This window comes from Vipera berus (genome assembly GCF_964194415.1).
Source record: "Vipera berus genome assembly, chromosome: 1".
NCBI classification, from domain to species: domain Eukaryota; kingdom Metazoa; phylum Chordata; class Lepidosauria; order Squamata; family Viperidae; genus Vipera; species Vipera berus.
The window spans coordinates 15,568,284-15,582,209 of NC_138202.1; the positions used below are offsets into that span (position 1 = coordinate 15,568,284).

The 13,926-nt window shown below is 45.3% G+C and overlaps 1 protein-coding gene across 4 annotated transcripts in view; it reads right to left on the bottom strand.

Annotated features, from left to right (window-relative positions):
• Positions 1–13,926, bottom strand: part of ARID3A (AT-rich interaction domain 3A) — an 86,173-nt gene that overhangs the window by 10,346 nt on the left and 61,901 nt on the right. For all 4 annotated transcript variants that reach the window (XR_014025810.1, XM_081322665.1, XM_081322666.1 and 1 more), the window contains 3 exons: positions 10,485–10,668; positions 7,123–7,370; positions 4,900–5,211 (listed from right to left, as the gene is read on the bottom strand). Coding sequence is in view for 3 of the 4 variants with exons in the window: in XM_081322665.1 (XP_081178791.1) it covers positions 4,900–5,211; positions 7,123–7,370; positions 10,485–10,668 (744 nt within the window). In the remaining variant the exon portion in view is untranslated. The remainder of the gene's footprint in view (positions 1–4,899; positions 5,212–7,122; positions 7,371–10,484; positions 10,669–13,926) is intronic.

Below are 13,926 nucleotides of genomic sequence, written 5' to 3' on the forward strand. Positions count from 1 at the left end.
ACATTAACTCTGGGGCTACACATTGTAAGCTGGAAATTAAATGTGTAAGCCTGAAAATAAGGACATGTAAATATTGTAAATGGAAAACCAAGGCAATCGCTCAGCCACTTGGAACTTCTGAATTATGTTGAAAACTTGGTAAAAAAAAAAAGGAAGATCCTGACAGCTTGCATTTTTAATGGTATCATCAAAAGACACCGAATTCAATTTTCACTGAATTGGGGGTGGGATTTGTAGACTTATAAAAATGTCAGTGATTACTTTCTAGTCTGAGCGCTCAGTGATCAATCCAAGCCTAGTTAAAGCAGGATAAAATGATGCAGAATAAATACAGCTGGCAGAAATGAAAGAAATAATGCAAACTTGTTTGATACACATCATTTACAGAGATTTTAAAAATCTATCCTTTTTTATTTTTATTCATCACATTTACAAGTAGCCCTCATCTTATGACTGTAGTTGAGCCTCGAATTACAATAATAAATCATTGTGGTTGTAAATCAAGTAATCATGTAACTAGACTTGATTTTTTTTTAATTTTTTTTTCAACAGGTGTTAAGCGAACGCTGTAGTCGTTAAGCAAATGCCGCAGTCCCCAAAGGCTGTTTTTTGCTGGAACCCAGACATAAACTCCAGAAACTAGCCAAAAATGTTGCAAATTGCCGTCATATGACTGCAGGACACAGAGCAAAGAGCCATAAAGGTGAGCAGGTTGCCAAGTGCTCAAAATGCCGCTGTATGGTTTGTGGAGTGTGTGTTATGTGGCCATTGTAATTCCAAAAATGGGTCATAAATAGTTTTTGGGAAGGTCCATCATAACTTTGAAATGTCGTTAAATGACCAGTCCTGAGTATATAGCCGCCCAACTCAGAAAACGTGATTTTGAGCAGCATACAATAAACCATAACAGAACTTTATTTGGAAAATAAACTTTCTAGCCACGGAGTCACACCTTTCTCTTCAATAATAGTTACAAAATGCTTTCTTAATGGGAGTGTTAACAGGTAAGTTCTCAATTACCAATATCATTCAGGGACTGTTCAAACCTAAGACAGAGCTGAAAATAGAGACAAGCGCTCCTTAAAGCTAAAGCCAGTGCAGGGTCCCTTGGTCATGATTCAAGCACTTGACAACCAGCATGCACCATCACCATTTGTTACCTTTACAGTGAACTTCTGACCAGCAAAGTCAATGGGGAAGCCGGCAGGAAATCACAAGTCAGTCATAAAATGTTCCACTTAATGACCACACGGCTTAGTGACAAGAGATTCTGGTCCCTACTGCAATTGTTAAGTGAGGACTACCTGTACCCTGAATGCTTCAGGCTCCAATATGAGGCAATCCTTCTGGGTGCGACCTGCCGCTCTTTCCATCATCTCCCTTAAGGACGGGCCCAATTCCTGGGACCCCGAGAGGTGGTTGGGCATAGATAGGGGCCTCTGGTGGAAATATATTAAGAGGCCCCTGGTATGTTTTTTAGCCAGTTGTTTTAAGGGGTTAGGGAGGGAGGGGAATGGTAGGGTTGGGTGGGAATTGGGGGGTGCCCCACCAACCGGTTGTCAGTCCGGGCCTGAGACGGTTCCTGGCGAGATGGGGTTGGGGGCCTCTGGTTTTCCCAGCAGTGGGGTGGGGTCTCAAATCCCCACGATGATTGGGAATGGCAGCAGGCGGTTACACAGAGGGCCACATCAACACCTGGGATCATGCCCCCGCTGTCTTCAAGCGGTGGCGTGCTCCGACCTTCCGGCTAGTACCCATTTATCCGGGGTTGAGGGGGATCAGGCCCCTGAACTCAGGCTGGTGTACTTTAATGCCAGTTCCGTTGTGAACAAGGCTCCCCCTCGTCCGCGATCTGCTCGAGGAGGAACGTGTGGACCTGGCACGCATTACGGAAACCTGGTTGGGCTCAGAGGGAGGTGTTCCTCTGACTGAGCTTTGCCCTCCAGGTTTCCGTGTGCTTCACCAGGGCAGGGGCGGTGGGGTGGCGGTGGTTATACAGGAGACCTTATGTCCGCAGGAGGCCACTGTCGTACACATAGTCGGGAGTGAGTCACTCCTCCTGAGGTGTGGCCCTGGGGTTCAGTTGGGCTTGTTGCTAACATACCTGGCGCCCAGCTGTGTGGCAACGGCCCTGCCCGAGCTTCTCAACGCCCTCTCAGGGTTGGCGGTTGTGTTTCCCAGACTTATAGTTCTGGGCGACTTTAACCTGCCTTCCCTGGGAGGGTTGTCAGTTAGCTCGGGAGTTCATGGCCTCCATGACGGCCATGGACCTGACCCAAGTAATTCAGGGTCCGACTCATTGAGGGGGTCACACTCTCAACCTAGTTTTTTTATCTGGATAGTGATTGGATGATCTGGGAGGGGGCTCGCCAACTATTGTGCCCCTGTCATGGTCCGATCATTATCTCCTGCGGTCGGTCTTCCACTATGCCACCCCTCGCCGCTGGGCTGCGGAACCGACCAGGTGGTTCCACCCCAGGCGCCTAATGGATCCGGAACGGTTCCAAACAGTGCTTGGGTCTATACCTATCTGCCTCACTCACAGCCCGGCCGACGCCTTGGTGGATGCCTGGGAAAGGGCTGCCACCGAGGCGCTCGACCCTTGCGACCCCTGACCCGGCGCAGATCCTGGTGGGCTCCATGGTTTTCCATGGAGCTCCGTGAGGTGAAGTGTAGGAGACAGGGTCTAGAGAGCTGTTGGAGATCCAGCTGGTCTGAATCTGACTGACTGCGGTTAAGAACCTCTACGAGGTCTTATCTCGCGGCGATGATGACGGCGAAGTCTAACTACCTCACTGCCCTCATCGCGTCTGCAGATAATTGCCCGGCCGCCCTGTTTAGGGTGACTCGCTCCCTCCTTAATCAGGAGGTGAGGGAGGAGCCCTTGCAGGGGCGGGCCGAGGAGTTTAGCCATCATCTGACGGACAAAATCGCTCAGATTCGGGCCGCTTTGGATTCTGACTGGGCAGAGACTGACGGGGGGGGGGGGGAATCAAGCGGTCTTGAGAATGTTATCTGGAGTGAATTCGATCCTGTGACCCCGGATGAGGTGGACAGGATCATGAGGAGACCGAGTTCTACCACGTGTTTATTGGACACGTGCCCCTCCTGGCTTGTGTATGCAGATCGGGAGGAGACACGAGGCTGGTTCCAGGCAGTAATAACTGCTTCTTTGAAGGAGAGTCCCTTCCCTGCCGCCTTGAAGGAGGCGGTGGTGAGGCCCCTCCTCAAGAAGCCTGCCCTGGACCCGGCTATTTTGAACAACTATCGTCCAGTCTCCAACCTTCGCTTTCTTGCAAAGGTTGTTGAGAGCGTGGTGGCGCATCAGCTTCCTCTGTTCCTGGAGGAAACTGATTATCTTGACCCATACCAATCGGGCTTTAGGCCCGGGTACAGCACGGAGACGGCATTGGTCGCGCTGGTGAATGATCTCTGGCGGGCTCGGGACAGGGGTTGTTCCTCTGTCCTAGTCCTATTAGACCTCTCAGCGGCTTTTGATACCATCGACCATGGAATCCTACTGCAGCGTCTCAGGGGGTTGGGAGTGGGTGGCACTGTTTTACAGTGGTTCTCCTCCTACCTCCTGGGCCGCTCGCAGTTGATGTTGACGGGAGGGCAGAGGTCCGCCCCGAGGGCTCTCGTTTGTGGAGTTCCTCAGGGGTCAGTTCTCTCTCCTCTCTTGTTCAACATCTATATGAAGCCTCTGGGTGAGCTCATTCGTGGTTTCGGGGTGGGGTATCATCAGTATGCTGATGATACCCAGCTTTTTCTTTCCACCCCGAACCAACCCAGTGATGCCCTCGACGTGATGTCCCGTTGTCTGGAGGCGGTCCGGGTTTGGATGGGGAGAAACAGGCTTCGACTCAATCCCGCCAAGACTGAGTGGCTGTGCATACCGGCATCTCGGATTAACCAGTCTTTTCCATCGCTAACTATGGGGGGTGAGGTGTTACCCCCCATTGATAGGGCCCGCACACGGCTCAGTTTGGAAGATCATATAGGAGCCATGGCCAGGGGGGCTTTTGCCCAGGTTCGCCTGTTGCGCCAGTTGCGGCCCTATCTGGACCGAGATGCCCTACGCACAGTCACTCATGCGCTCATGACCTCCCGGATAGACTACTGCAATGCTCTCTACATGGGGCTGCCCTTGAGGACCACATAGAGGCTTCAGCTGGTGCAGAATGCAGCCGCGCGAGTTTTGATGGGAGTCTCCCGATACTCCCGTGTAACACCTCTTCTCCGCGAGCTGCATTGGCTTCCAGTCACCCTCTGTGTGAGATTCAAGGTGCTGGTGATTACCTATAAAGCCCTAAATGGCTTGGGTCCGGGATATTTGAGGGAACACCTGCTGCCGGCATCAAGTTCCCTTCGTCCTGTGCGCTCCCACAGGGAGGGCCTCCTCAGGGTCCCGCCGGTCAGGGAATGCCGGCGGGTGATCCCCAGGGGGAGGGCGTTCTCTGTGGGCACGCCTGCCCTATAGAATCAATTGCTGTGGAACTCCGGATTGCCCCCGACCTTTGTTCATTTCGCCGGGACCTAAAAACCTGGCTTTTTGAGTTAGCTGGCCTGGACTGAGGGGTTTTAAGGTTTTTAAATTCTAATTTTAAATTTTGGGGCTATTGATTTAATCTTATTTTAATTTTTATATTGTATTGTTTTAATTTTGTCCTGTAAACCGCCCTGAGTCCTTCAGGAAAAAGGCAGTATATAAATTGAATTAATTAATTAATTAAATAAATAAATAAATAAATAAATAAAAATAAATAAATAAATAAATAAATAAATAAATCCTGAACAACCCTTGGGCTAGGGTGCGTGGCTTCCATCCATCTCTACCTCAAGTCTACTATGACTATCAATCTTTGAGGAAAGGGAGCGAATATCCAGTAACCCACCAACCTGGTGAGCGGGCCCCTTGACTGTTGATCCGGATGCTCATTGGCAGCTGAGCGGTCATGGCGAGCAAGTTTTGTTGGATTGCCCGTTGCATCAGTCGCTGCTGTTCGTCTGTCACAAGTGCCATCTTCTTTTCTGGGGGCTCCCCCGATTCCAGCTTCTCCCGTAGCTGTTCCAACGCTGCAGCCTGAGCAGCTACAGCAGCTTGGGCAGCGGCCGCTTGCACAGCTGCAGCCTGCGCTGCGACGACAGGATGGCTTGCTAGTGAAACAGGTAGGCGGGTGGGCACCGCAATAGGAATTGCAGAATCTTCCTCTGGTGTGTGTGTGGGGGGGAAAGTGATGAGAGAGGTGACTACAATGGTTCTAGGGTTTCTTTTTTTCTTTTTAGAAAACAAATATGTAAAATAGGTGCAGCTGGTAAAATTATAGCCTCTCTAGGAGACTGCTCCCATAATCTGAGGAAGATAGTGTTAACAGAAGTAATTAAACTTAAATTAATGCAATACGTAAAGTAGTTGCAGCTGCTTTTAAAGCTTACATGAAAAAGTACAAAAAAAGATTGGGCTTTTTTTTAATGAATAATAGAGCTGCTGTACTTCTGCAAGATCTGTAGTCCTTCTTCCAAAATCATTTTTGAAGGGAGCACAGTCCTATTCCTAACACGCTCAAGCCTTTCCATCTGGCCCATTTTCGCTTTTTTCCACGGGAAAGGGACTCTTAAACTCTCGTGTTCATTTAATGTTTCCCTCTGCAACATCTTCCTTAGCAAGATTCAGATGTTCCGAGCCCAAACCCAGTCTGCAGAATTTCATTATGCATCAACTTTTAGACTCGGCACCAAATCTGGGGGTAGACATTAGCTGATTCAGGCAGTGCTCTTACAGGTAGAAGTCGTCCACCCAAAAAAGGAATAAGGAGCTTCTCTATTACACTGCGGCACTGCCTGACTGCAGCCTTTTATCCTTGACTGAAGTTCTCTGCTGCTTGAGCAATTGTATTGCCTGAATGAAACTGCCTATGTTAAACAAGCAACATTTTTATTGATGCATGCAACCCACTTAGAACACTCTTGGTCTGGCCACTGTGGACTTTAGAACCGTATTTCTAGCTGTGGAGAATGAGGAAAGCTACTATAAAGAGCAAAAAATATGCTATAACATTTTGAAGTTAACTACAAAAGGCAGGGCCTGATAGGATTTTTTCCCCTCGAAGTTCTGAGAAGCCCAGGAGCAAAACATTCATTTCTACCACCCCAAACAAATCCGTTTTTCTCACAGCATTTTATGTTGATGGTATCTTTATGTCATTGTTTTTATTAACATGAATTAAGTCAATGATCCAGTAAATGAGAATGTGTAATTCTAGATTATATTTTAACTGATTACTTTTCACTCAAGGCAATGAAAGACATTAGTCACGTCCTCGTTTCAAATTCTTTGGATGGGCTACCTATGTGAGGCCCAAGTCAACTGCCTTTCTCCCAAGGTTCTTGTACAGGTAGTCCTCACTTAAAAACAGGACCCCAAATTTCACTACCATGCAATACAGTGGTAAAGCATGATATCACATGACTGTGCCACTTAGCAACAGGAATTCTAGCACTTCTGTTGCTATTGTTCAGTGCATTGCCATGGGTCATTAAGCCAGGCACCATGTGGTTGCCATTTGCAACCTCCTGCTGACTTATCATTGACTTGTTTGGATTATAGAAAGCCAGCAAAGGAGGTAGAAAATAGCAATTGTGTGACTGCAGGACACTGTGAGCATCTCAAGTACAAGGGCCGGTTGTGAGCACTTGTTTAGCACCGTCCTAAGTTCAAATGGTGACTGAACAAGTGGTTTAAGTGAGGACCACCTGTATACCATCGTTTTAAGGAAACAGCATTCAAGGGCTCTAATAGAACTTTTAATGACTACTCTGAGGTGCAAGAAAGCCTCTCCCCCACTAATTTTCCCATTATATTTGATGTGAAAAGCCCCACCTGCTAATTAAGAGATCAGCATACTAAATTCACTGCAACTCAGCACCACTTAATTACACCTGCAGTACTTAAATGAAGATATAAAAGTAATTCCATAACCTGGTACCCTCCAGTCTTTGAACTTCTCCTCCCACAATCTTTAGAACCAGCACAGCCCCTAGGGATTGTGGGAGTGGAAGCCACCAGGAAGACTCCTTGAAATGTTCAACACATCTTTCTCAGGAGAGGGTGCAAAGAGTTACCTTTCTTGATTTTTGGAACAGGGGCAATGGGGTTGCCATTAGTGGTTGAGGTCAGTCCCAAGGTTGGTACTTGAAGCTTGGGTGATGACAACATGGTATGAGTGCCACTGGGAGAATAAGTAAAGATTGAACCACTGAATCCTTGCCGACGGCCTTCTCGCCGGTTGCTGTCAATGGCTGCTTGGAGTTCATTGGGGTTACTCAGCCCTCTTTTCTCGCACTCGTATGGATATAAGTACTTCATGTATCTTTTGGAGACAAAAGAGAGACACAAAAATCATGGCTGCTTAATTTAATAGACTCCAACAAACAGCAGCAATTTTTTTATTATTGTATTTTGAATCTGCCAATGTATTACACTGGTGAATTTATATAGTTTGGTGTACCAGACCAAAATAGGTAGTCCTTGCTTAGCGACTGCTTGTTCAGCAACCATTCAGTTACAATAGCACTGAAAAAGTAGGTTTACAACTGTTCCTCAAACTTGCAGCCACTGTATTGTCTCCATGGTCATGTGATTGTGATTTGGGTAACTGGCAACCAGAGTGCTTTTACAGCAGTCATTGTGTCCTGTGGTCACACAGTCACCACTGGCAACCTTCACAGCTGACTTCCCACAAGCAGTCAGTGGGAAAGCCAGCAGGAGATCGCAAGTCACGATCATGAGACGCTGCATTTAACAATTATGGATGATTCACTTAACACAACTGTATCCAGAATTGATGATGTAAGTTTGCACAGTCCTGTGACATTTTACTTTATAACTGCATCACTTAGCAACAGAGTTGCTGGTCCCAAGTGAGGACAAGCTGTATTGGTATAGTGCAGGGGTAGGCAACCTCGGCTCTTTTATGACTCATGGACTTCAACTCCCAGAATTCCTGAGCCAGCCATGCTGGCTGAGGAATTCTGGGAGTTGAAGTCCATGAGTCATAAAAGAGCCAAGGTTGCCTACCCCTGGTATAGTGGAATGGCCTGGGTTGTTTTTTTTTTGAGAAAATAATAGTTTAGCATAATCCAAAGCAGCAAATATGACTCTTAGGACAGGTAGTCCTTGATTTTTGACCACAATTGAGCCCAAATGTTTTGTTGCTAAGTGAGACATTTGTTGAGCGAATTTTGCCCCACTTTATGATCTTTCTTGCCATAGTTGTTAAGTGAATCATTGCAGTTAGTAACATGGTTGTTAAGTGAATCTGGCTTTCCCATTGACTTTGCTTGTCAGGTCTCAAAAGGTAACCACATGACCCTGGGACACTGCGATGGTCATGTGAGTCGGTTGCCTAGCATTCTGAATTTTGATCACATGACCATGGGGATTCTGTAATGGTCGTAAGTGTGAAAAATGGTCATAAGTCACTTTTTTCAGTTGTAACTTCGAACGATCACTAAATGAACTGCTGTAAGTCGAGGACAACCTGTACTTTGAATCCAGGTTCCTCAACTGACTTTGCTTGTCAGAAGCTAGCTGAGAGGTTGCAAATGGCAATCACATGGCACCAGAACACTCCAACCATCATAAATACATGCCGGTTGCCAAGTGCCTTTGATCTCATCACCATGGAGATACCATGACGGTTTTAAGTGCAAGTATGGGTTGTAAGTCACTTTTGTCAGTGCCACTGTAACTTCGAACTGCTGTTAAATGAACGGTTGAAGTCAACAACTACCTGTACTGGCTTAACACCACATTCTTGAACATTTATATAGGCATTAAAAGTGATCTCCATTACAGGTTTGTTATAACAACTGTAAGAAAATGCATGACTTGCTATTCAGAAACCTTGTATGATTGCTATGTGAGTCCTTGATCTGGCTTTCAGGCCTAAGGCAGGACTAGAACTTGTCTCCTGATTTCTAGCCTGGTGCCTTCACTTCTAGATTCTGCCCTTCTGATACATCAGGCAAATTTAGATTTGCTGATTCCTCCATCATGGACTGGGAATCTTAACTGAAATGCTATGTAACATACACAGCTATGCTGATAAGAAACCTAGTTGTTAATAAAAACAGAATATTCTCATTCCATCCACATTGGCTTTTCTCCCTTTTCACCAGGACAGAAGCCAGGAGACTGTGAGTTCTAGTTCACCTTAGGCAGGAAAGCAAAGTGGGTGACTTTGAACCAGTCACTCACTCTCAGCCCAACTCATCTCGTAGGCTTGTTGTTATGGGGAAAATAGGAAAAGGAGGAAGAAGTATTAAATGTGTTCACCACCCTGAGTTATTTATTTAAAAAGATGGGATATAAATAAACAAACAATCCAATATCAAGGATATGGATGTGTCCAATTCATTGTTCTGGAAACTATTCAGGGAACCTATTAAACTGAGGAACAGAGGAAGGATGTTTCAAGTAAATATTTTAGATCAATATTCCCTGTTTACCAGATGCCCGGGATAATATGCTGCAAAATCCAGAAACTTCCATTTCCAAGAGCCACATGAGTGGTGAAAAAAAATGCTGGTGTTCTTTTAAAGGCTCCCGGCTTTTAAAAAGTTAATAGCTCTCCTTCTCCTCCTCCCCCACCATCCCAAATCCCCTTCCGCCACCTGGTTTTCTGAATTCCAGAGTAATTAACTTTATTGTTGATTAAGGTGGATGAAAAAGATGGGGGAAGGGAACTGAAAGAAGTCAGGGAAAAAAGAAAGGAAGGGCAGAACAAGGTGGAAGGCTCCTATTTTCTGATTCTACTTCACAACATAGAATAATGGTTCTCAGGACACACTATTCCAAAATCCTTTTAATGTTTTGGAACTGATCACTTTTCTATAGAGATTTAAATTCTGGGGAAATTTAGGAAATTTAGCTGGTTTTCTCTATACACTGCAGTCTGAAATGCAAGCCTTTTCAGCCTGGTACCATCCATCCATATTGGATACAACTTCCATTATCTCAAATCAGCATGGTCATTCCCCAGTCTGGGGAATTTCCTGCAGGTCAGTTGCACAGGATAACAAAAAATAATCTTTTTCTTGAGGGGTCCTTTGTGCTCTCTGAGCTTGGTTGCTTTCTTGCAGATGTTTCATTACCCATCAATGTAACGATGATGTTACCTACTTTGGGTAATGAAGCCTTTGCAAGAAGACAACCAAACTCAGAGAGCATCAAGCACCCCTCATTTCAACCCTGAGCTACAAATATTCTCCTTTGTTGGAATCTTTTTCTTACTTGACCGAGTGGGAGAGATTCCTCCATTCATTCTTGTGTACTTTTCATGCATGACATAATCTGCCCAGTCATTTTTCCACTAAAACAAATTCTTCCCTTTTCCCTATACAAATAATTGCTCCATAAATGCCTGGCCCGACCTGAAGTCAAATTGGGGAAGGCACCTCCTGAATGTCCTTCTGTGACTTACTGGGTACGCAGTGTGAAGGCAGCACTGGTGATGGAGGTGGGCAAGTTCAGACCCTTGGTGATCTCCCTCCACAGCTTCTTGTTGATCACTTCCACCAAGCCTCCCTTCTCGGTCACCAGAACATAGAGCATATAAAGATCCAGCACCTGCTTGGCCATGATTGGGATTCGGTTCACAGGGGTCCCTATGTTGGGGAAAAAGTGGAAAGGAGGAAAAGGTGTTGGCCAAAGCAACAATCACTGGGATGGTGACTTCAGACATCAACCAGGATCCAGATTTTTATTTGTTAAATAGTTTTCTCATGATAACAATACTTGTGTACCATTCCTGCTTCTATGAAGTACATCATACACAGTTCTCAAGTTGGAAGAATACAGAAAATTACTCTGAAGGGAAAACCATTATTATGCCTGTGTTACAGCTTAGGGAAACAAAAAACACATTAATGAAAGGCTACCAAGGCAACTTGTGGCAGAGTTAAAATTCAAATTTCTTCTCTGGAAGTTGATCCAGAAGTAGCCCTCTTCCGTTCGCTGAGGTTAAAATTGTTGGGTGTTGAACAGCCGGACAAAATTGCCACAACTAATGGCGCAGGTTTCAGTCTCATATCCTAGAGCCGTGGTGGCGAACCTATGGCATGGGTACCACAGGTGGCACGCAGAGCGCTCTCTGTGGGCACACGTGCTGTTGCCCCAGTCCTAGGCCTTCAGCTGGGTTTTATAAAACCTTTTTGCTTTAAACAGCTGATCGGCGCTGTTTACGATGGAGCGGGCAGCCCGAAAACGGCTGTCTTCGGCGTCGCGTCGCCACCGGAAGTCTCGGAAAGTTGGAATTGATTGAACTTTTTAGTCCCACCCAGTCTGCCATTACCACGCCCACCCAATACCCGACGATACATAAGTGGGTTTTGGATTGCAGCTTGGGCACTTGGTCTCCAGAAGGTTCGCCATCACTGTCCTAGATATTATTCAGAAGCCCTGTGGTGGTGAACACCATGCCCTGAAAGTCCTCTGGATACTTTTAATAAGATTTGCTTCTCCTAATGCATGTTGCTTAGAAAGAATGTCAGACAGGACAACTAACCCTTCACAGATTCTCCTTCTGTTCCACTCACTTGGCCTCCAATCCCAGTATAGGCCAGTACTGCCTCAGACACCCCCAAGTATTCAGAATACAGCCTTGTCTTGGAATGCAAAGAAATACATACTAAAAATGGAGTGGGGGAGGGAATGAGGGAGAAGTGATTACAGAGAAAGGATGTATTTCTAGCAGTCTGTTCTTGCCTGCAATTTTGCAAAACTATAGCAATGGAGCTCTTCACGTTATTAATACTCCTTTCTAAAATAAAACCACAGTTCTGACTGTCCATACCAAAGAAAATGCCACTTCCTTTTCTGCATCACAGGTGGACCCCTGCGACACCTGGCTAGCCTTACACAATTTTGAAAAGGCTGCTTCATTTAAAGCAGCTGTTCAGTAGAAACAAGAATCTCCACTATCTCCATGTTTGGGATTGTTCTTAAAGTGTGGCTAGGCTCCATGTTCTCTATGAAGTTCCATGCATTTATCAGCAGAATCTTTTTTGCTTAAGTATGCATTAATTAAAAAAAATATCAAGGAACCCACAATGAGCAACAAACAAGGACAGGTGAACTTTGCAAATTTGTGGAAATTATGCAAGTTACAAAACTTGTTTCATGCTTTAAATTTAAGGACCGGCACTGGCCTGGGGAGGCTTTGAAGCCTTGCCAATAAACCTTGATATTACTCAATCCCTTCTTCTCCCTTCACCTTATCCATGCTTTTAAGGATGCATGAGGATACTTTTTTAAAAAAATGGTTGCACAGTAATCCTTGTGGGGGAAACTAAAAGTTGAACCCTCAGGTAACTTTTTGTAGTTGAGTTAACCCCATCTTTATGAACAAATTCCTATCCAATCAGTTCTGGAGTACAGGCTGGCTGTGCAGAATAGGAAGAGCTCACTTTCCATGGATTCAGATGGGGTTTATTTTTTTTATTTTGGTGTCTTTGAGAGATTTTCTACCCAATTAAGTCAGTTGCCTGGCAAAGACCCTAGTCCAGTTCAGCAGCAAGCCATCTTTTGTGCAGTACACCAAGTGAATGGGGCCAGATATGGTTAGGGGCTGAGTTTTAATGGGTGAGATCCTTAAATCCCTCCGAAGCACAAGGCCTTTGTTAGGTAGATGACTATGGCCTAACTGGTTGGGTTGGCAATATATATAAACTATGATTGTATTGTTGTAATAGAAACTGTATTGTATCACTTTAAATGTGTGATGATTGGCCACTGTTTTTCCAACGGCCATAAGAGGGAGCTAGAGACATAGCTTCTCTCTGTTATTCTGTTAGGTTTGCTGTTACTTGCTGATTATTGTGGTTTGTGGGTTTGCTACTGTTTTGCTAAACCTGTAGAACTGTGTTTTGACTTATGGACTGGTAAGAAGACTCTGTATTGGATAATCCTTGGAGTACTGTTATTTGCTATCATCTCTTTACTCGTGTATGACCTGGACTGATTTTTTCTTGGACTGTGCTATTGTATTATTCTACAAGTAAACCTTTTTACACACCTCAGTGTATCTGTGTGGTTGCTGCGTAAACTTGCCTACTCTCAGTATCCTCTTTTTCTGTGCAAGCTCTTGTTAGCTCAAGAGGTACTCTGCACATCCTTATCATTGGTTATGGGCCAAGTGACATACTGAGAGCTAGTGTACGCAGTACCATATTAGGACAGCTGAGTTTGTGTTATCTGCTCAACTGAAAAATGGCACAAGAACAGTCAACAAGTATCTCCTGGATAACCCGGTTAGATGGAACAAACTACATTTCAACAAACTACATTCCTGGTCCACGAAATGTTGCTTGCTCCTGTGCAAGGAAGGACTATGGGCTGTAGTTAATCATCCACCGAATGTGACTGCTTGGGATCCAGCAGATAAGGAAGATGCAAAGAAGATAGCTACATTTAACCAAGATAACAAAAGAGCTCTTTGCATAATTGGACTCTGAATGACCAGCAGCTTGTCCATATTCGTGGTGAGGAGTCTGCTGCTAGGTGTTGGGACACTTTGAGACGAATTTATGTTCGTGATAGTGTGGGTGCACATGTTATTCTCAACCTTGGCAACTTTAAGACATGTAGACTTCCACTCCCAGAATTCTCCAGCCAGCCTTCAGGAGCTTGACAACTGGCATGTCTTTATGAAGGCTTCAGAGTCTCAGATTCTTGTGATCGCTATTTGCCACTTTCCCAGCCGGCTTCCTACAACCAAAGTCAATGGAGGAAGCCAGATTCGTTTAATGACTGCATGATTCACTTAACTGACGTGGCATGTTTAACCACCATGACAAAAAAAGGTAATAAAATCGGGCACAAATCACTTAAGAACCATCTTGCTCAGCAATGGAAATTCTGGTCCC